Raw genomic sequence first — 24217 nt, 5'->3', positions numbered from 1 at the left:
TTTATTTTCACAAGGGTAACAGGAGAAATTGGACCACAAAAGTTGTTGTCCAGTTTGTCCTGAGTACACCGATACCTCATGTGTGGGGAACCACTGTTTGGGCGCACAGCAGGGCCCAGATGGGAAGAAGAACCTTTTGACTTTTTGAAATGAAAATTACCTCTAATCGTTAGCGGACACCATGTCGTGTTTGGAGAGCCCCTGTGTGCCTAAACATTGGAGCACCCCCACAAATGACCCCATTTTCGAAACTAGACCCCCTAAGGAACTTATCTAGATGCACAGTGAGCACTTTGAACCCCAAGTGCGTCACAAAAGTTTATAACAGTGCCGTGAAAATACATTTTTTTTTCCTCAAAAAATTATTTTTTAGTGCGCTATTTTTTATTTTCACAAGGGTACCAGGAGAAGCTGGACCCCAAAAGTTGTTATCCAGTTTGTCCTGGTACCCCATATATGGGGGAGAACCATTGTTTGGGCACACGTAAGGGCTCAGAATGGAAGTAGTGACGTTTTGAAATGGAGACTTTGATGGAAAGGTCTGCGGTCGTCGTTATGTTTGCAGAGCCCATGATGTGCCTAAACAGTAGAAGCCCCCCCACAATTGACCCCATTTTGGAAACGAGACCTTCCAAGGAACTTATCTAGATGTCTGGTGAGCACTTTGAACCCCCCAAGTGCTTCACAGAAGGTGGGGGGAGCAGAGAGAAGGGGGAGGGGAGCAGATGATGACGGCGGCGGCACATTGCCACCGTCAGTCGGTATCGGGGGCCGATCAGCCACGTGAGGGGTGTGTGTGTGTGTGTGTGTGTGTGTGTGTGTGTGTGTGTGTGTGTGTGTGTGTGTGTGTGTGTGTGTGGTCGGATCTGGGTCTCAAGCCATATCCGATGCTACTGCAGCATCGGCCATGGCTGGATTGTAATATTTCATCAATTTTCTTCATTAATTAAATATTACTATCGCTCTGATTGGCTGTTTCACTTTTAACAGTCAGAGCGATCGTAGCCACGTGAGGGGCGAAGCCACGCCCACTGTGGTCAAGAACAAAGCCCCCTGTATCTGCGGGTCGGGTGACCTTTTAGTGACCCCAATCACCCGACCCGTAGAGGGGCTTTGAAGTCATGACGCCACATAGGCGTCACTGGTCAAATTGGCGCAGGTTTTCATGACGCCTGTGTGGAGTCATTGGTTGGGAAGGGGTTAACTGCCATTTCATAATAACATTACAAATTGAGGCAAAGGCATCTTTAAAAAGTTTGCCATCTTCTTTTAGCCTTTTCCCGCTTTGGAGGTCTCCATCATTTTCAGAGAGCTAGGCAGAGGGCTTAGAAGAACTCATTGCTGCTGTTTTTTGGCACAAGGTTAGAGGAGGCTGTTTTTATAAAGCTGGGAAATTTGCATCACCTGTCATTTCCTAACAATGATAGCGAACAAGCCATAACCCTAACAGGCTCACTAAGGTCTGAAACCTCCAAAAAGAGCCAAAAATTTTGTATCAGCACATTTTTGTTTCTGTAATTTTTCAAAATGTAAAAGATGAAAATATATATTTTGTGTCTAAAATGCAAATGAAAATTGTCATCTTTAACTTTAGGCCTTTTAGAGATCATTTAAACTTCAACTTAACTGTTCACAATAACAGTAATTTTTACCAGGAGTGCCTTAACGTTTACATGCCACTGTAGGTCGATATATTGTAGCAGTTTACTATCTGGCATTTAACCTTATTATAATCACTACCATTTGGGCATATTAGTGCATAGTATTCCTTTATTAAAGCGTCAGAAAATCCCATCCTTTCTCTATTTTTGATGTTCGACAACACAGTCAGCTGGAATATAGATTTGCCATAATGCTAAATATATTGGGCTTTGAACCAGAAATGTTTAATTTTTATTTTTGCTTTGCTCTGGTAACTTAGTTTTAGTTTGATTTTGTATAGTTAGACTATATTATTCTACTATGTACTGTGTCATTATTATCAGTATAATTGTAAGTGATTTCTTTGTACTCTTTACCTTTTATTTATATTTACATTTTTGCTACAATCAAATTGTGTCCAACGGGTTCTCTAATTTTTATAAATTTTCCTTTTTCCTCCCTCCCTGTCCCTTCCCTCCTTTCCTATTATTAATAACTAAAAGTTTAATAAAAAAAAATTTGAAAAGAAAATCCCACTCTTAACCCATCTTTTAAAAGAAAAGCAACGTGGCCAACCTTGCAAACTCATTCTGCACTGTGTTTCAATCAAATACAAAAAAAAAAAAAAAAAAAAAAAAAAGAAAAAAAAATTTGGTTCATAATTACAGAGATGCTTGATACCCAGCATGCAGAAAATCTAAACGGTTGATCATGTCAGGTCAAAAGATTTCAACACTGTTTTCTTGCACTAAACAGAAACATTTCCGAACCAACAGGATAGTAGAATATAAAAAAAAAAATCACCAGTCATTACTTACCAACAGGATTCCCTGAACCAAATTTAACAGATGAGCTTTCCTCTGGAAGTTCTTGAGGCTTTACATTTATAGGACTTGTGGGGTTAGTAGAATCTAGAAAATGCAGATAGAACAAATAAGTAAATAGAATGTGATAAGTTTGGGAATTGGTCATGAATACAATATGGGCATATATATATATTTATAAATGTTTCCTTCCTACCTAAGGCCCCCCCTTCACACGAGCGCATAAAACACGTCAGTGAGGGATGTTCCACTTTCACCATGCATTTGTTCTTTATCAGCATCTACGTTTTTACAATCTGAGCGTCATCCGTGTACCACGTAAAGCAATATAATACAGTCAAGAAATGACAGATTTTTAAGTGTTAAAGATGTGCAAAGATAATAGATAGATTATAAATAAAAAGCAACAAATGAAGGCAGCACCCCAAGCAATATGGCAACCAAAGCGTGGTTTATTTGCTCATAGTGGCAACATTTCAGTTCGGAGGTGAAATCCTCTCTATTTTGATTACTGGGTTAGGAATTAGGGTGTCTGATAGACACCTCTCCATTACTACCACCAGAGCTGTGTTTTTGGACAATTTACAGCCAACATCAACCCCAACTACCATTACCCAGATTGCCAAAGCACCTGGATAATAGGGAAGAGCAGAGGAGAAGCGCCAGAATGAGAGCATCTCATGTGATACTTCACTTCTGGGGCGGCAGCAGGCTGGTATTAACCCCTTCGCACCCGAGCCTGTTTTTGCCTTCGTGACCGGGCCAATTTTTTCAATTCTGACCAGTGTCACTTTATGAGGTCATAACTCTAGAACGCTTCAACGGATCCTACTGATTCTGACATTGTTTTCTCATGACATATTGTACTTCATGATGGTGGTAAAATTTTTTAGATATGATCTGCACTTATTTGTTAAAAAAATCAAAATTTGGCAAAAATTTAGAAAATTTTGCAATTTTCAAACTTTTAATTTTTATGCCCTTAAATCAGAGTGATATCGCACAAAATAGCTAATAAATAACATTTCCCACATGTCTACTTTACATCTGCACAATTTTGTAAACAATTTATTTTTTTTAGGAAGTTATAAGGGTTAAAAGTTGACCAGCGATTTCTCATTTTTACAACAAAATTTGCAACACCATTTTTTTTTAGGGACCACCTCACATTTGATGTGAGTTTGGGGGGTCAATATGACAGAAAATACCCAAAATTGACACCATTCTAAAAACTGCACCTCTCAATGTACTCAAAACCACATTCAAGAAGTTTATTAACCCTTCAAGGTGCTTCACATGAATGAATGGAATATGGAAGGAAAAAATAAACATTTAACTTTTTTTCACAAACATTTTACTTCAAAACCATTTTTTTTTATTTTCACAAGTGTAAAAAGAGAAAATGAACCACTAAATTTTTTGTGCAATTTCTCCCGAATACGCCAATACCCCGTATGTGGGGCTAAACCACTGTTTGAGCACACGGCAGAGCTCAGAACGGAAGGAGTGCCGTTTGACTTTTTCAATGCAGAATTGGCTGGAATTGAGATCGGATGCCATGTCGCATTTGGAGAGCCCCTGATGTACCTAAACAGTGGAAACCCCCCACAAGTGACCCCATTTTGGAAATTAGACCCCCCCAGGGACTTATCTAGATGTGTGGTGAGCACTTTGAACCCCCAAGTGTTTCACTAAAGTTTATAATGTAGAGCCGTGAAAATAAAAAAAAAATCATTTTTTTTTCCACAAAAATGATCTTTTAGCCCCCAATTTTTATTTTCACAAGGGTAACAGGAGAAATTGGACCCTAAGAGTTGTTGTTCAATTTGTCCTGAGTACGCTGGTATGCAATATGTTGGAGAAAACTACTGTTTGGGCACACGGTGGGGCTCGGAAGGGAAGTAGTGACGTTCTGAAATGCAGACTTTGATGGAATGGTCTGTGGGTGTCATGTCGCGTTTGCAGAGCCCCTGATGTACCTAAACAGTGCCCCACACAAGTGACCCCATTTTGGAAACTGGACCCCCCAAGGAACTTATCTAGATGTGTGGTGAGCACTTTGAACCCCCAAGTGTTTCAGTAAAGTTTATAATGTAGAGGCATGAAAATAAAAAAAATCATTTTTTTTTCCACAAAAATGATCTTTTAGCCCCCAATTTTTATTTTCACAAGGGTAACAGGAGAAATTGGACCCTAAGAGTTGTTGTCCAATTTGTCCTGAGTACGCTGGTACCCCATATGTGGGAGAAAACTACTGTTTGGGCACACGGTGGGGCTCGGAAGGGAAGTAGTGACGTTCTGAAATGCAGACTTTGATGGAATGGTCTGCGGGCGTCATATTGCATTTACAGAGCCCCTGATGTACCTAAACAGTGGAAACCCCCAATTCTAATTCCAACCCTAACCCCAACACACCCCTAACCCTAATCTCAGCCCTAACCATAACCCTAACCACAAACCTAACACCAACACACCCATAACCTTAATCCCAGCCCTAGCCCTAACCCTAGCCCCTGCATTTTTTTTTTTTCACTTTTTTTTTATTTTTGTCACAAGATCGCTGCCCTGCGATCTGACTCATAGTAACGCCACTTCACCTCTGATCATCTGTCAGTGTGAGATCAGAGGAGAAGCAGCGTTACTATGTGACAAGATCGCTGCCTGGCACATAACGCGACTTCTCCTCTGATCTCACAATGACAGATGATCAGAGGTGAAGCAGCGTTACTGTGTGACAAGATCGCTGCCTGGCACAGCTGTGCCAGGCAGCGATCAGCTGTGCCAGGCAGCGATCTAGTCACACAATAACGCTGCTTCACCTCTGATCAGCTGTCAGTGTTAGATCAGAGGGAGAAGCCGCGTTACAATGAGGGAGATCACCGGGAAACAAGCAGCTTTCCCAGCGAACGCTCCCATTGGCTGCTGTGACGCTGACGTCATCGGGACCTGAACCAATCAGGTCTCGATGACGTCGGGGGTCCCAGCATGCATTGCGCACCGGGATCCCCGCGTTGGAAGGTATGTGGGGGTCCCGGGGGGCACAAAACCGCCGACAGTAGATAAACGTCGGCGCTGCACAAAGCCCAGCAAGCGCCAATGTTTATCTACTGTGGGCAGTCGTGAAGAGGTTAACCATGGATGTTGCAAGCATGATAAAGACGACAACTGTGAGCAAATATAATCTTTACGGATTAAAAAATAAATAAATACTGGGAACCTCACGCCATTATTTTTATTTAATTGTTTGGCTTAACAAAAAGCTCTACAAACTATTATCTTTATCTTTGCACATCTTTAAACACTTAAAAATCAGTTTTTTCTTGAATGCATTATATTGTGGTATGTGTCTGATATCATTTGTGTGCAGTACGCGTTTTCTACGAACCCATAGACTTGTGTGGTTCTATGTAATCCGAGCAGCCGGGGGGGGGGGGGGGGTTTGAAGAAAAAAGAAAAAAAAAAATAGACACGGACGGTCCATGTGACAGCATGGACATGAAAGCAGCAACAGACACCACACGTAACAGAAACACAAATGTGTTAAGGGGACCTAAAACAGCTCCGCATTCACTTCAATTGGAGAATACAAAATAAAGTCAGTGTGCCCTTTTAGGAGGAGATGGTAAATCATGAGGCTACCTGCATTACACGTAAAGCATGTTGAAAGCAAATACATGAATTCTAACTGCATGTTATCATTTGGTGTGACATTTCAGTATTTAGAATGCTTACTTAGAAAGCGCCATCATATTCCACAAAGCTTCACAGACGTCATCATCGCTGTTCCTTTCGGGGCTCACATTCTAAATTCCCTATCAATATTAATAATGTATAATATACAATTGTGCGCAAAAGTTTGCATACCCCGGCAGAATTTTTGCTTTCTTGGCCTTTTTAGAGAATATGACTGATACCAAAACTTTTTCTCCATTGGGTGAAGCCATTTATTGTCAAACTACTGTGTTTTCTCTTTTTAAATCAGAATGACAACCCAAAAATATCCAAATGACCCTGATCAAAAGTTCACATACCCTGGTGATTTGGGCCTGATAATATGCACAGAAGTTGATACAAATGGGTTTGAATGGCTACTGAAGGTAACATCCTCACCTGTGACTCTTGCATCTTTCATCCAGCCAATGACGTTTCTGGATTGTGAGTCATGGGGAGAGCAAAAGGACTGTCAACGGATCTACGGGAAAAGGTATTTGAACTGTATAAAACAGGAAAAGGATACAAAAAGATATCCAAGGAATTGATAATGCCAGTCAGCAGCGTTCAAACTGTGATTAACAAATGGAAAATCGGGCTCTGTAAAAACAAAACCACGCTCAGGTAGACCAACAAAAATTTTGTACACAACTGCAAGGAAAGTTGTTCGGGATGCAAAGAAAAACCCTCAAATAACATCATTTGAAACACTGGATTCTCTAAAAACTAGCAGTGTGGCTGTTTCAAGAAGCAAAATAAGGAGGCACTTGAAGAAAATTTGCTGCATGGTCGAGTTGCCAGAAGAAAGCCATTACTGCGCAAATGTCAAAAAGTATCTCTACTACAATACACAAAACAGCACGGAAACAAGCCTAAAGCTTCTGGAACATGGTCATTTGGAGTGATGAGACCAAAATTAAACTTTTTGGCCGCAATAAATATTACATTTGGAGAGAGGTCAACAAGGTCTATGATGAAAGGAACACCATTCCTACAGTAAAGCACGGAGGTGGCTCGCTGATGTTTTGGGAATGTGTGAGCTACAAAGGCACAGGAAACTTGGTCAAAGTTGAAAACATGAATGCAGCACGTTATCAGCAAATACTGGAGGCAAATTTGCAATTAACAGCCCGGAAGCTGCACATGGGATGTATTTGGACGTTCCAACATGACAACGATCCACAACATAAGGCCAAGTCAACCTGTCATTGGCTATAGCAGGACAAAGTGAAGGTTCTGGAGTGGCCATTTCAGCCTCCTGAACTCAATATCATTGAGCCACTCTGGGGAGATCTCGAGTGCACAGTTCATGCTAGACAGCCCAGGACTTTATAGGAACTGGAGGCTTTTTGCCAAGAGTGGGCAGCTTTACCATCTGTGAAAATAAAGAACCTCATCCACAACTACCACAAAAGGCTTCAAGCAGTCATTGATGTTAGAGGGGGCAATATACTGTATTAAGAAATGGGATAGGTGAACTTTTGATCAGGTTTATTTGGATGCTTTGGTTGTCATTATGATTTAAAAAGAGAAAAAAAACAGTAGTTTGACAATAAATGGCTTCACCCAACCACTAACCATGAGTGGAGAAAAAGTTTTTGTGTTATCATTCATATTCTCTGAAAAATGGCCAAGAAAGCAAAAATTCTGCCAGGTTATGTAAACTTTTGAGCACATTAATGCATACTTTTATACTTAATGACAAGAAAAAGTCGAGAAAAAATAAATAGAGGCCCGCATGAACACTGCTAAAGTGCTATTTACATGAAGCATGATCACGAGTAAGAGTAGACTAGATAGCGCTCAGACTGATCACTGCCAACTAAAAAAAAAAAAAATCAGTTAATTCTGCACAAACTGGGAAAACTCAATGGTTCTGTGAATAGGGGAATGCGATCAGAGGCACAGTAGATACAGCTTGAAGTAGGATTCATGGTTAAAGTGTTATTCACAAAAAATAAAGCTATTCCCAATCCATTAGTAGGTGATAACTTTAACAGAGTTCTGCAACTGCATCCTGAGTGGAGCAGAGGTGTACATGCATAGCCACTGTTCCAATTCATTGCCTAAAGAGACTGCTGGAGATCTGTACTCTGAACTCTCTGAATGGAGAGGAGGCTGCACATATATAACTCCTCCACGTTCAGGAGGGGGCTGCAAAAAAAACAGAAGTCAGATGCGCAGTGATTAGCAATTTATCACCCATCTGGTGGATAAGGGAATTCTTTTCAACACAAATAAGTTACAATCTGATATGATTTAAGAGGCTGAATATTGAATATATCGAACAAATTCTGTCACTGGATGTAACAGTCACAAACATCCTCCTTTCATCCCTCTAAATGCTGTAGCGCAAAACGTGAGGGAAAAGTAAAGACGTATTGATTGAAATTACAGAAACAAAAATGGTGATGGTATGAAGCAATAAAAGAGAATGTTTGGGGTTTTTTTGTCGCAAACATTACAACATTTGGGAAAGTGTAACATCATATAAGAAGGTCTCTCACCGCTTCCAGTTCTTTTAAGCTCCATTTCCTGCAGGTGAATTTTACTTGGTGTCATCCGGATTGGGACTGGATGGACTATAGCGGTATCCTGTCAATAAAATCAATAAAAGGGAAAGATCTTAAAGTGTGAAACAACAGAAAGGACAAGAGTAAAATGATTCATGCGCTTCTTTATTCTGATGGACTTACAGGGCGCCAGTGGGGAATATAATACAAGAATGCTGCCATTGATAAATTCTACCAATTTTGCTAAGAGAATTTATTTTTAAAGATGCTTTTGACACGAAATTCTCTCCAGATGCTATAACTTAATTTATGGTCATGTGTAATAATGAGAAATAACAGGGAAAAGGTATTGAACACTTTCACTGAAATGTATTTAATATTTCATATATGAGCCTTTATTGACAGCTTCAAGACTCGTCATGTATGGAGAGACTAGTCGCATGCATTGCTCAGGTGTGAATTTACCCCATTCTTCCACACAAACACTCTTCAAATTCTGAAGTATCCGAGGGCTCCTATGAACTCGGAGCTTTAGTTCCTTCCATAAATTTTCTATCAGGCGATTGGCTTGATGTATTTTGGGATCAGTGTTTTGCTGATAAGTCCACCCTTATCTTGGTAGACAGCAGCAGATTTTTATCAAGAATGCTTGGTAAACATCCATTCATCCTTCCTTCAATAATATGAAGCTGGCCAGTGCCATATGCGGCAAGAGCCCCACACCATGATGTCCACACCTCTAAACTTCACTGTTGGTATGGTGTTTTTTGGAGCGATATGCTGTGCCTTTTGGCCTCCAAATATGGTGTGTATTAAGCCATCCAAAGAATTCAATTTTGGTCTCAGCTGACCAGACTATAGACTCCCAGTATTTCACAGGCTTGTCTAAATGTTGTTGCGCAAACTTTAAATGCTCTTGAACATACTTTTTTGTTCAGCATTGGATTTTTCCATGGTAAGTGTGCATACAGACAATGGAGGTTGAGTGCATTACTTAAAGTTTTCTTTGAAGCAATTGTACCTGCTGATTCCAGGTCTTTCTGTAGCTATCTACTCGTAGTCCTTGGCTCTAGGATAATTCTTCTGGATAATTCTTTTCACTTCACTGTCTGAAATCTTGGGTGGAGCACATGGTCGGGGCCCATTTCTGGTGAATTGATGTTATTTCCACTTCCAGTTTATTGTCCCAACAGTGCTAAATGGAATCAGTAGTTTAGATGCCATCAGTATGTTTTGCAACAATAAGTTTGGAAGGGTCTTCAGACAGCTTACTGGTTTTACCCATCATGAGAAACTTCTTGTGTGGCACCTTGGTAATAAGACACTTCTTTTCAGTTGAGCCAGCTGATATTTTTCACTAAGTGGCATGTTTGCTTTCTAATTACTGATAGAAAGTCATGACTGAATTCTATTACTTTTTGCACCTCACTTTCTTTATGTGTTCTATACTTTTCTGTCTCATTTCTCATTATTACACAACTTAAATTTACAGACATCTATGGTTTGATTTCTTTGCCTATGTGAATTGGTTGAGTTGATACAGACATCAGGTGAGAACCTTTAGAAATACATTTAGTTAAAGTGTGCACAAGAAAAAGATACACTAACCAATCAAATGTGGTCACACATGCTACAAGTTTTTGGCAATTGTTCGGTTGTGAAGGAATTGCAAAGCACATTAAGCACTAAAATCAGGTAAACTAAATATACCGCATATACTCGTGTATAAGCCAAGACTTTTAGCCCATTTTTTTTGGCTGAAAGTCCCCCTCTCGGCTTCTACGCAAGTCATATACCGGGGGGTGGGCGAGGGAGGGGGAGCGGGGGAGTCCAAGATCATACTCACCTCTCCTGGCACTCCTCTGCAGCCCCTGCGTCTCCCTCATGCCGTCTGCTACCTGCATTTAGCAGTCACGTGGTACTGCTCATTAAACTCATGAATATGCGCATATTTAAGAGTTTAATGAGCTGTACCAAGTGACCAGCTGAATGCAGGAAGCAGACGGCAGAGGGAGAAGCAGGGGCTGCCGCTGCAGAAACACCAAGGTTACTTACCGGTAGCCGGTTTTTCCGAAGCCCATGACGGCACACGAGAGAGGGGATCCGCCCAGTCAGGACAGGAACCCTACTAAAGATAAAAGGGCGGTACCTCTCCCTCGCTTCAGTTGGTTTACAGAGCATGAGAGGCCCCCCGGGTTAGTACACATGGTAAAACTATCACCACATTATATCTAACTAAAGAAACACCCAAACTATAGTGCACACCAAAGGAGTGAAAAGGGGGGGAATATACAGGTGCCGTCATGGGCTCCGGAAAAACCGGCTACCGGTAAGTAACCTTGGTGTTTTCCCGTCTCCCATGACGGCACACATGAGAGACTTTTGTAGAATAAGACACCTTAGGGAGGGACCACCGCTTGCAGCACCCTTCTACCAAAGGTTAGGTCAGTAGAGGAAGACAGATCAAGTCGGTAGTGTTTAAAAAAGGTGGAAGGTGAGGACCAAGTAGCGGCTTTACAAATTTGCTCAATCGATACCTCAGCCTTCTCTGCCCAGGAGGTAGCCACGGCTCTGGTGGAGTGAGCCTTGATGCCTTCTGGAACCGGAGCGCCACTTGCGGAGTAGGATAACATAATGGCCTCCCTGATCCATCTGGCAATGGTACTTTTAGCTACCCCGTGCCCCTTTCTACTACCCTGAAAGGCTACAAAAAGGGACTGATCTTTCCTCCACTGACTAGTTATTGACATATATTGTATTATGGCTCTTCTTACGTCTAATGTATGGAACTTTTGCTCCCCCGGGTTTCTGGGATTGTTACAGAACGACTGCAAGGAGATCTCCTGAGTCCTATGAAACTTTTGGACTACCTTGGGGAGATAGGCCGGGTCTGGTCTTAGAACCACTCGGTCATCCAAGATCTGTGTATAAGGAGGACATATAGACAGAGCTTGTAGGTCGCTGACTCTTCGGGCTGACGTTAAGGCTACCAGTAAGACCGTTTTAAGTGTAAGCAGCTTAGGTGACAGCTCTAATAGTGGTTCGAAGGGATCTTTGGTTAAAGCCTCCAAAACTAGGTTCAGGTCCCAGGGTGGTATCTTTGGGATAATGACCGGCCTTGACCTGCCACAGGACTTAATGAACCGGGACACCCACCTATTGGCTGCTAAATTGCAGTTATATAGGGCCCCCAAAGCTGAGACTTGGACTTTGAGTGTGTTAGTGGCTAACCCTAGTTGCAGCCCCGACTGTAAGAACTCTAGGATAGGTCCCACTGGAGCTACATCCCCTAAAGGTTCCCCCAGGAAGTCTAGGAACTTTTTCCACGTTCTACCGTAGATTTGGGATGTTATTGGTTTCCTAGTTTTCAACAGGGTGGAGACTAACCCTGGAGAGAAACCCTGGCGACTCAGTAGCGCCCTCTCAAATTCCAGGCTGCTAGATGGAAGCCCTTCACCTGAGAGTGGACCACTGGTCCCTGGGAAAGCAGGTCTGGAATCTCTGGTAGTATCCATGGATCTGTCACTGACATGAGCCTCAGAAGGGAGAACCAAGGCCTTCTCGGCCAAAAGGGAGCTATAAGAATTATTCTTGCCCGATACTCCCTGATTTTCCTGACTACTACTGGGATCATTGTTATCGGGGGGAATGCATAGGCCAGGATGAACTTCCAGGGTATTTGTAGGGCATCTACTGCGAAGGGGTTTTCCCTTGGATTTAGCGAGCAGAACTTCCTGACCTTCCGGTTGTGTGCGGTAGCGAACAGGTCTATTTCTGGTCTGCCCCAGGCCTGAACTATTTGTTGGAAGACTTGGGGGTTTAGGGACCATTCCCCTTGTCTTAGATGCCTGCGACTCAGGAAGTCTGCTTGTATATTTTCTGCCCCCTTTATGTGCAATGCTGCGATGGATAACAGATGTTGTTCTGCTAGCTGGAAGAGTAGATCTGATATTTGCATGAGGCCCCGAGATCTCGTTCCCCCCTGATGATTGATGTAGGCTACTACTGCCTGATTGTCCGTCGTGACCCGGGTGTGGCGGCCCTGAAGTAAGGGAAGGAAATGTTTCACGGCTTTTTCCACTGCCCATAGTTCTTTTACATTTGAATTCTGATCGCTTTCTAGTGAGGACCAGGTCCCCTGTATTGTATGGGATCTCAGGTGTGCTCCCCACCCTGTGGCACTCGCGTCTGTCGTAATGATGTCCTCGACTGGTTTTTGCCACGGGACACCAGCTGTTAGATTCTTTTCTACAGTCCACCAGAGCAGGGAATCTCTTACAGCCACTGTGAGACATAGTTTGCCTTCTAAATGCCCTTTTAATTGTTTCTGCGCAGACAGGACTTCCCACTGTAGTTGCCTTAAGTGGTACTGCGCCCATGTTGCTGCGGGTATACATGATGTCAGTGAGCCTAAAAGGGACATTGCGTTCCTCAGTGTCATATTTGGCCTTTGTATTGCTGTGCGAGCTAGGCCTCTTATCTTGGTCACTTTCCTCTCTGGTAGGAGGCAGCGTTGTTGATCGGAGTCCAATATCAACCCTAGGAAGGATTGCTCTTTTACTGGGGTTATCCTTGACTTGGGGATGTTTACTATCCATCCTAGTCCTACTAGAGTTGCTATTACTTCCTTCACTTGAAGTGTGCAGTGGGATTCCGACATCCCTATTACCAGAAAGTCGTCTAAGTATGGGACGATCACTATGTCCCTGGATCGCAGAAAGGACATTACTTCGGCCATCACTTTGGTGAATACCCTGGGGGCTGTAGACAGGCCAAACGGAAGGGCTGCGTACTGGTAGTGTCTCACCTGCCCCTGGATATAGAGCGCTACTCTCAAATATCTCTGATACTCCCGATGGATTGGGATGTGATAGTAGGCATCTTTTAAGTCTATCACTGCCAGGAGGCAATGCTGGAACAGGATCTTTGTGGCCGTGTTGATTGACTACATTTTGAAGGAGCAATTGTCTATCCACTGATTGAGTCTCCTCAGGTTGACAATGGTTCTCCAAGAGCCGTCTGGTTTTTGTATTAAGAAGAGGGGGGAGTAGAACCCCCTTCCTTCCTCTTGCGCTGGGACTTCCTGTAGGACTTGTTTTTTCACTAGTCCCAAGACTTCCGTCTCCAGGGCCAGCTGTTGCTCTTGGGCTTTCCTTCTGGGTGTTATTATGAAGGTATGCCTGGGCGGTCGGATGAATTTTATTTTTAAGCCGTCCTTGATTATATTTAGGACCCATGTACTGGGGGAGATATTTGCCCAGGCGGAAAGGAAGAGAGAAAGCCTTCCCCCTACCTCCGGCGCAATGTCATTGGGGAGATTTTTTGGAGGAAGTGGAGGGCCCTTTAAACATATAGCCCGATCCTCTTTTTTCTTTAAAGTCCCAGCCTTTTCTATCTCCCGGGGGACGACCCCTGTTAAATCTCCTCCTCCGAAAGGGCTGCTTCTTAGGTTCTCCCGGAAATCGGGGAAAGCTTTTCTTCCTATCCCCCGCATGCTCCAAAATCTCTTCTAGTTTTTTCCCGAAGAGGAATTGGCCATTGCATGGAATGGAACATAACTTGTGCTTAGAGGGTAAATCTCCGGGACACCCTTTAAGCCACAGGGCTCGTCTTGCCGCATTTGACAGGCTTGCTGCTCTAGCTGTCAATCTTGCGGAGTCTGCAGAGGAATCGGCCAGGAAAGCCGCTGCTCCGTGCACCAGTGTCAGATTAGCTAGGATTTCGTCTCTAGGAACTCTATCCTTGATCTGGTCCTCTATTTGTTGCAGCCAGACCATGAGGGCACGAGCGGTACAGGTACCGGCTATTGCTGGCTTCAATCCCCCTGCTGAAGCTTCCCAGATGTGCTTCAGAAACCCATCTGCCTTCTTATCAAGCGGGTCTTTCAACACGCCAGAATCTTCTAATGGTAGGGATACTTTTTTTGAGGATCTGGCTACAGCCCCATCAATTTTTGGGACTTTTTCCCAGGTTTCTGAGTCCTTCTGGTCAAAGGGGTACCTCCTCTTTGATGTGGAAGGTAAGCCCCCTGACCGCTCTGTCTTTTTCCATTCCCTGTCAATTAGCGCTTTTATTTTATCATTTACAGGGAAGGTGCGCTTTCGCTTTTCCTCTAGTCCTCCAAACATTACATCCTCTAATGATTTGGGAGTTTTTTCTTCTTTAAGGCCCATTGTAGCTCTAATGGCCTTGACCAGTTTTTCTACGTCCTCCGTTGGAAAACATGGACGGCCGCCTATATCGCTGTCCGAGGAGGATTCTGAGGACTGCGTGGAGGAAGAGGAGGTGGAGGGGGACAAAGATCTATCCCGCCCCTTCTGCTTTGGCGAGGCCTCTGAATCGGAGCTCCTTTTACGGTTTCGTTTCTTTTTAAGGGCCGCCTTTAGGGAACCTTTCACCTCCTGATGTATTAACTCCTTCAGACTAGTCACCAAATCAGGGGTCTCCTCCTGTATAGTCCTGTTAATACAGTCAGCGCAGAGATCTTTCTGCCGCTGATCTGCCAGCGGGTTTTTACATAGGGCGCATTCTCTATTTTTGGTTTTGCTGCTGGTCTTCCTCGCCCCCTAGTGATCAAACAGAAAAAATGGAACCCCATTACCATAAGGGTGACATTCACGTAGATCACTCACCACCGCTGTCAATCAGGGGTACCGATCTCGGAGGCTCCTCAGATGCACTCGTGACGTTTCTCCTGGACGTCCCAGAGTCATGCCGATTGCGCTTATGACTGCCGCTCCCACCACTTGAGCGACTGCTTCTGGTATGTTGGCGGCTCGGCCTGGCATCTGGCGAGAGGTCTTGCTGCTGACGCTGCTGCTGTCGCTGCTGCTGACGCTGCTCGTCTTGCCCCACTTCCATTCTGAAGCCTTGGGCATGAGTGCGTCTTCTGTGGTCATCCCCCTTATGTAAGGGGGATCCACTGCACTCTCCGCCTCCTCCGGTTACCCCCACAGCCCCTCCCCCCCCCTGCCATACCGCCGGGATCTCTCTCCACCGATCGGCGTTCTTCACCATGGGCGCCGCCATCTTGGATTGTCGGCGCCGCCTCCGACGTCACGCGGGCACGCCCCTTCCCCAGCGTGCCCTGCGCGTGACGTCAGAGGAGCGCGACCCGGAAGCGGCCGCTCCCTCAGCGCTGAGCTGCTCCAGAGTAGGGATCACCGGCAGAGGGGGAGAGGGCGGCGCGGCAGCCACGGAAGAGCCCCAGGACCCCCGCCGTGCTGTTCCTGCTCCCGCTCGGATGCTGAGCCCCGGAGGACCCGCGGACGGCGCTTCCTCCATCCCGACGCCCAGCGCTCAGGAGCCCAGCTTGATCTTCTACGCCGGCACGGGAGAGGGGCAGGTAAGTGTGACCTGCTGTCTTCAGCACGGGTCCCTGTCAGGACAGGAAACCCAACTGAAGCGAGGGAGAGGTACCGCCCTTTTATCTTCAGTAGGGTTCCTGTCCTGACTGGGCGGATCCCCTCTCTCATGTGTGCCGTCATGGGAGACGGGAAAAAGACCTTGCGCTAGGAGAGGAGAGTATGACGGGGGCAGAGTGATATTCACCTGTGCCCGTTCCGAGCCGTGCACCACTGTGTCTCCGGGTCCTCCTGCTGTGATGGCAGAGGGTGCGATGACGTAGTCACTGCGCGTCTTCTGCTGTCAATGCAGAGATCCGGGAGACACAGCGGTGCACGGCTCGGAACGGGGACAGGTGAATATCGCCACTGCCAGGGGCTCAGGACACCGGCACCTGGCCCCCAGCGATGGAGAGGCGAGTATGTCTTTTTTTATTGCAGCAGCAAATAAGGGGTATTTATGGAGCCTCTTATGGGGCAGCATTAACCCTTGTGGAGCAGCATATGGGGTTTTTTTTATGGGGCAGCATTAACCCTTGTGGAGCAGCATATGGGGGTATTTATGGGGCATTAACCCTTGTGCAGCAGCATATGGGGGGTATTTATGGAGCATCTTCTTGGGTCAGCATTAACCCTTGTGGAGCAGCATATGGGGGTTATTTATGGGGCAGCATTAACCCTTGTGGAGCAGCATATGGGGGGGTATTTATGGGGCAGCATTATCCCTTGTGGAGCAGCATATGGGGGGCATTTATGGGGCAGCATTAACCCTTGTGGAGCAGCATATGGGGGTATTTATGGGGCAGCATTAACCCTTGTGCAGCAGCATATGGGGGGTATTTATGGAGCATCTTCTTGGGCCAGCATTAACCCTTGTGGAGCAGCATATGGGGAGTATTTATGGAGCAGCAATAACCCTCGTGCAGCAGCATATGGGGGGTATTTATGGAGCATCTTCTTGGGCCAGCATTAACCTTGTGGAGCAGCATATGGGGGTATTTATGAGGCAACATTAACCCTTGTGCAGCAGCATACGGGGGTATTTATGGAGCATCTTCCTGGGCCAGCATTAACCCTTGTGCAGCAGCATATGGGGGGCTTTTATGGAGCATCTTCGTGGGCCAGCATTAACCCTTGTGAACCAGCAGATGGGGTTTTTTATCTACGGAGCATCTACTTGGACCACCATTTAACACTAGGCTTATACGCGAGTCAATAAGTTTTCCCAGTTTTTTTGTGGCAAAAGGGGGGGGGGGGGGGAAATCGGCTTATACACAAGTATATACGGTATATTTCTAACAATAAAAGGTTTATACTTTTTTTTATAAAAATGTAAGTACTTTTTCCAGTGATAAATCTTCTAAACCTGTTAAAATTAAGCAAAAAATACTCAAGCTTTACTGTGTTATACAAAGCCATAATGGTGTCCACACATGTCTATATGTGGATTTCATATGCAGAGGGGCTTTTGTCTCACTTAGCTTCCGTACATATCTAAGAAGAAATAAGTTGAGCCATGCTTTTTAGAAGCTGAATATCCAGAGCGTTGTCTCCAGAGCCTAAATCTCTCTACAAATGGCAGCTGATAAGAGTACAAGGAGATGGTAAAGGAGTCGGACCCAGTGTACTACCATACACGTACTCTAAACTTGGGTTCACTGTAACAATACATTGAGATGTCTGTACAAATTGGACCACAATGCACAGACTGGCTCCAGATCTTATGAAACTTTCACGTTCAGGTCAAGACACCCGCGGCTAGTTTGTGCATTGTGGAATACATCTCCACCTCTCCTTTTCCTGTGCATTGTGTTAGTCTGCCAAAGACTTCAGTATTACAGTGTTGAGGAATAGATTGAAGATCCATCTGCTCTTCTCGTGAACAGTGTGTAAATCTAAGGGGACTCCATAATTCCCATTTTCAGTGCGCAAGCTTCCTAAATTATTTCTCCTTCCAACCCTAATTATTACACACTGTACACGAGAAGACCAGGTGGACTGGAATCTATTCCACAACACTAAAATACTGAAGTTTTTGGTAGACAAATGGCTTTATATGGAAAATGCAGTCCAGTCTGCAGGTTCTGGCTTGAAGAGCAAAAATGAGCAGAGGAAAACATTCCTGGAAAAGATTCAGTGTAACTAGCCATTTGTTTGGTTAGGAAAGCCTGCTAGTCTGTGCTTAAGAGCCCAGTGGGCGGTGATTGACAGGCTTTCTTGTACAACATAGTTGGTTTAAAATCACGTAGGACCACCCACTAAACTTCAAAACGCAAAACTAGCAGAGGATTAAATGAATAAAATAAAAATTATACTGAATCTTTTGCAACACAACTATCTGTCAACCTGCTCAGCTCAGTTTCAATGCAACAGGTTCCCTTTAACCAACACCTAAGGGCCCGTATGCATTAGCTGAAATGTCACATACACATAGCAGAAACCGTTTTGGTTCAGGGCAGCTTAATGAAATAAATGGTGTACTCTGCATAATGGCCAATTAGACAGAATACAACATTCTCAAGGTTATTCTACTGTAGTTAAGAGATGAGGTTCATTCTGAGTGATGGTTGCTGAAGTATATGCTTGTATACATGAACAGCAATCATTCTGAAGAGTTAAAGGGAATGTGACATCAGAAAATGACCCATTGTTTAGATCAGGTTTTTGTGTTTAAAGTAAACCTGTCACCAGGTTTGGCCGATATAAGATACGGCCACCTACTTTCAGGGCTTATCTACAGCACTCTATAATGCTGTAGATAAGCCCCTAACCCGACTTACAAGATAAAAAAAAACAAAAAAAAAACAAACAACTTCTTATACTCACATGTGGGGCCGGTCCAGTCCGATGGATGTCACAGGTCCGGGTCCAGCGCCTCCCATCTTCTTGCTTCACAGGCTCCCCGGCATCCTGCGCAGGCGTACTTATCTGTCCTGTTGAGAACACAGCAAAGTACTGCAATGCGCAGGGTCGCTCTGACCTTTCCCGGCAGGGCAGATAAGTACGCCTGCGCAGGAGCGCAATGCCGGGGAGCCATAAAGCAAGCAGGAGGATGGCAAACATAAAAATAAGCCCTGAAAGGCAGTGGTCGTATTTTAGATCAACCAAAACTGCTGACAGGTTCACTTTAAGAGGACATACCACCAAATTTTTCATGTTTAACTGGACACTAATGTAATAGCAGCTGCAGAGCTGAATTATTGTTTTTTTTTTTTTTTGTTTTGCCTCACCATTCTGGAGATAATAGCAATCAAAGTTAATAAGTAAAAAAAAAAAAAGTCAAGTTTAAAGCGCGTAATAACATTTTCCCTGGAGACGTTACTTCTCTCTGTATGAGCTGGCCAATTATAAGCAAGCGACAACACAGCAGAAAATGATCACGCATCCATCATGGCTTACAAGAGGTTTATTCACTTGTGAAATTTATAACAGACAGCCAGATTTCCTGGGGTAACTTCCTGCATGATTAGAAAGCACTGGCTGGGAGGGCAGAACAGCCGAGATTAGCGGTGTCACTTCATGAACATTTCAAATCAGCTCTCCTACAGCAAGGTGACCTCTGCTATACCGTTACGCAATTCACACATTACTTTCCCAGAGATGTGTCATTAATTACACACTGATGAGGGGCAATACCCCGAAACAGCTGTCTGTGGATGGATACCATGCTTTGGCATAGGTGGTTTCCTTCATTGGAGACTGCCCTTCCCGTGGTTGTTCCTTCCCGGGGAAAGACCTGGCTAGTCATTGCTTGCGTTGAGAAACATGTGATGGTGTCTCCGTGGCTTGTGTTTTGCATATATTTACATATTTCCCATAAGGGTGGGGGCATTGCCCTAGAATCACTGCGTTGAGAAACATGTGATGGTGTCTCCGTGGCTTGTGTTTTGCATATATTTACATATTTCCCATAAGGGTGGGGGCATTGCCCTAGAATCACTGCGTTGAGAAACATGTGATGGTGTCTCCGCAGTGTTGGATGTTGATATCCATGAGTTCATTCATCCTCATTTTTCATTAATTACACTTATGTCTGTTGTGCTCAAATTGTTAATCGCTCTGTGGCGAGAATAAGCAGCGTATCATGATATTTCATGTAGGAGTAGCACCTGTCCCTCTATGACATGTAATGTGAGCGTGATCTCTCTGCAGAGCGAGTACAAGTTGCTTGAGCACAGCAGACAGTGTGATTACATCTCATACACCAAGAGACCTGTTCTAAGCTACTGTGGGGGCATGTTCTTTCTCCAGTGTGTTGTCGCCTGCTTATAATAGGTCAGTATCATATATAGGCAAAAGTATACATTCACAGTTAACACTGTCTGTTAACACCCACTTAGACTTAACGCCTTAGGTGTCAAATACTTTGATTGCTAATGTGTATACAACAGAGAGGCAAATATATATTTGAAAAAATAAATAAAAAAAAAAAAAAAAAAAAAGCACCGATCCCTCACGGCTCCTCAGTCCTGCTGGTGGGGTCCTCACCAGTTTGCTCTCTAAATTCACTGATTGCAGTGTTAAGTAGCAGACAATGACAAGCAGATGGGCAGTAGCTGGGTCCCCCTCCCCGTTATCTCCTTCTCTTCCGGTATTGTTGGGCAATCAGTGTCCAGAAGAGAAGAGGTGGTAAGTTGGGGACCTGGTCAGCAGAATGGAGTTTCTATAGGTGACTTTTTTTTTTTTTTTTTTATAAAATAGCACACTGCGATTACAGGTTAAAGGAGAGGGTTAAAAAAAACCTTTTTTTGTTTAAAAACATATGAGTGGTATAAAAGATATTTATACTTGGCAAAAGCTACAAGCCCAGATTTTTTGTGATATTTAGCTAAATAAAGTGAAGGGTTAACATTTTGAAAAAAAAACTGACAAATGTAAAGATTTTTCACTATAAGATGAAATAAAAAACATTAATATGAAGCTGTAAGGGCGTTCTCTAGCAGTTATTACTGTGATGTGGTTTCTGTTGGAAGCGTTGCATACAGGTGTAGTTTATGCGTACTACTAGTGCATAGAATTTGCTTCTATAGACACATGTACACAAACTTGTCTATATAGGGTGAAAAACCTAGATCATATATGAAATGTGCAGTTCAGTTACATATGCCTGTGGGAGGCAGGGGGGGTAATGAATCTGTAAATTAGGTTTATGATGAGATGGGCAGGAATATCAATACGTTAGAACCCATAAGCAAAATATACAATTAAAACAAACTAGTCAACGAAAGAAGCCAATATAGGATTACGGTTTATATTGACATGAACATATTGGATGCTAGGAAAAGAAAACTATCTAAAAACATTTAACTCATGAAAATAACAGGTCTATTGTCACAGAAGCCTATACTGCTCCCATCATCGCAGAAATGAGAAAATAAAAGCTTTTTCTACAGCTCAGGCTTATCCACCATTAGAAGCAGTCATTAAATCATGCAATAAAAAAAGAATTGAGGAGCTCCACTGTACTGAAATTCGTGTTAATACATTGATTAATATCAAACAAGCGAGCTATGTGATTGACTTACAGGATCAGCTGGTGCAATGTTAGAATCAAATTGGGTCAGAGTTTGTGAGCTTGAAGAGCGTTCGCTAAATGTCTCCCACTGCTGAACAGACAGAGGAGACACAAGTCAGCATGACAAGAGGAGAGGAAAAGATCTGAGCAGAAACAAACCCTCATTCATGGCTTCCACTGCCAGTTCTGTGCCAATTATACAGGTAGCGTGGGATAATACATACAGATCATACACTATTCCCCACACTTGGATTGAGAAGCATAACTGGATTTTTATAGTTTAGTAATTGGCATAAGATAGCAGTCAGTGCAATCCATTCTGCAAGGATTAAACTGATCGATATCACACTGATTAATGGGACAGGTTAATAAGAACTGTGCAATAAAATGAGGACACGTAGAACGATATGTGAACTGGGCTTTCTTCCTGACACAGGTGTGCAGAAGAATAGCTGAAAGACTGGCCTCCAGTCAGGACAAGGTTATGCATCATGCAATACATAGGATGATATGATCAGAGCACTTACAAAGCCAACCAACCACATCTGCAAAAATAATGAAACATGCTTGTCAGAAAACAGGTACGTGACATGAGGATGGTGAGCCTGCTATTATGTGAGGGGACACAATACCCAGGATCTGCCAGTGTGTAATGGCCACAATAGTGACACTTTATATTATCCACTTCCGGGGCAAATTTATTTATATGCATGCATTTGTGGCTAAAAATCAGCTTGCAGTTCGGTTTCATTCAATCGTTTGCATCGTTTTGCCATTAGGCTATGTGCACATGATATGTTTTTGATGCCTTTTTGCTGAAATTTTTTCCACACGGAAATGGTCCAAAAACGCAACGGAATCCTTATGCAAGGTAATGCAATGACAATCCTAAAGTGTTGTGCACATGATCAGTAAATTTTCGTGCGTATTTGCAGTGCGTTATTTTCCGTAGCAGGTCAATTCTTTTTGCGTTTCTGCAGTGTTTCCGCACCCATTGACTTCAATTGAGTCAGTCAAATCCGCAGCAAAAACTCAATTATAAAAAAATGTTTGAGGATTTGCTGAGCTTTTGTATTGCATTTTACCATCTTTCTATGGCATTCCCCACGCTGTCATCTGTGTGACAGCGTGGGAAACACCGGCACAGTAGTTATCAGCGGTAACGCTACCGCCGATAAGACCATCGTTCACAGAGCGCTGCGGGGTCATGATGTCAGCATGACCCAGCAGCTGTTACTGTCACCTGCGGTAACATTACCACAGACTGTCGGTCACAGCGCTGTGTAAAATTACATATTCACATAAAAAAAAAACACACTTACCTAACGCCTAATCCCTGAAACCTCGTCTCCTAAAGATAATGTAAAACAATAAACCAACATATACTCACTTGTACGACGTAGTCCAGGAAATCCGAGTGTTCCACGGCGATCTCAGGTGTAGAATAATCACATTAGGAGATGTGACAGCTCTACCCGGTCGCCCGCGATACACTGCGGAGCGATCACCTCCTGTCAGTGTATCACGGAGCCGCCATGAGAGCTCACCGGAGTTCATCAGCTCCAATGCTCTCACTTACAGCACTGCTGCGTAAGAACTATCCCACGCAGCAGTAGTACAAACGGAGAATACTGACGCTGATCAGCTGATGAACTCCGGTGATCTCTCACGGCAGCTCAGTGATACACTGACAGGAGGTGATTGCTCCCGCAGTGTATCACTGGCTGTCTTTGAGAGCAGTCACATCACTGATGGGACTGCTCTCAGTGATCAGGATTGTCATGGGAGGTTATGGATTATCTTCTCGGCAGACAGGTGAGGAATATTGTGGTTTATTATCTTATTTTTGTTACAGCAGATGTTTGCTTCGGTGGATTAGGAGTTCGGTAAGTATGGTTTAATTAAGAATATTAAAGGAGTGTCATTATTTCAAATAAAGGACTTTATTCTGGGTGTCACTATGGGATTAGTAATGGATAGGTGTCTTCTAGACGACTCACAATTACTAACCTGTGGGCTTGATGTCACCCGACAATACAAAGGTGACCTCAACCCCACAAATATGAGCCCCACTTACAGGGCAAGTGGGAAAAGCGAGGCTAAGCACCAGATTTGGCACATCGTAAAGATGCACCTTTTCTGGGGTGGCTGAGAGCTGATTTTTTAGTCTGGAAGGGGCCAATATCTATGGCCCCTTCCAAGGCTATTAATATCAGCCCTCAGCTGTCTGCATAGCCTTTGCTGGATATTAAATATAGGGGTACCCACGTCTTTTTTGGGTGGGGTTCGCCATTTTAGTAGTCAGTAAAGGCTAAGTATACAGTTGCGAGCTGATATTAATAGCCTGGGAAGCTCCATGGGTATTACCCCCTTCCCAGGCTATAAACATCTGCCACCAGAGATCAGCTTTCCCTCTGCTGGCTATTAAAATTATGCGGGAGCCCATGCAATTTTTTTTTCTTTAAAATTAACAGTTGATGTCTGGTTACAGCCTATGTACTTTGGATCTGTTAACGCTCCTACATAGGCTGGTGACAATGTGTTTGTGTGTGTTTACTTATCGGCTTAGTAATGAGGGTGTCGGGCTGACTCTTTTTCATTACTAAAGGCCACGTCTCACATAATGAGATCATTAGCAAGATCGCTGAAACGTCACTGATTTTGTGACAA

The 24217-nt window shown here is 43.8% G+C and overlaps 1 protein-coding gene across 8 annotated transcripts in view; it reads right to left on the bottom strand.

Annotated features, from left to right (window-relative positions):
• The window catches only part of REPS1 (RALBP1 associated Eps domain containing 1), a 176321-nt gene that overhangs the window by 48814 nt on the left and 103290 nt on the right, over window positions 1-24217 (bottom strand). For 6 of the 8 annotated variants that reach the window (XM_073575708.1, XM_073575712.1, XM_073575709.1 and 3 more), the window contains 3 exons: window positions 21558-21638; window positions 8684-8771; window positions 2460-2552 (listed from right to left, as the gene is read on the bottom strand). In XM_073575708.1, coding sequence (XP_073431809.1) covers window positions 2460-2552; window positions 8684-8771; window positions 21558-21638 — 262 coding nt within the window. The remainder of the gene's footprint in view (window positions 1-2459; window positions 2553-8683; window positions 8772-21557; window positions 21639-24217) is intronic. The other 2 variants (XM_073575711.1, XM_073575713.1) reach the window with 2 other exon arrangements.

Source organism: Dendrobates tinctorius, unplaced genomic scaffold, assembly GCF_039654945.1.
Source record: "Dendrobates tinctorius isolate UK_male_01 unplaced genomic scaffold, ASM3965494v1 ptg000046l, whole genome shotgun sequence".
Classification (NCBI taxonomy): domain Eukaryota; kingdom Metazoa; phylum Chordata; class Amphibia; order Anura; family Dendrobatidae; genus Dendrobates; species Dendrobates tinctorius.
This window is presented reverse-complemented; position numbering and strand designations above follow the sequence as displayed.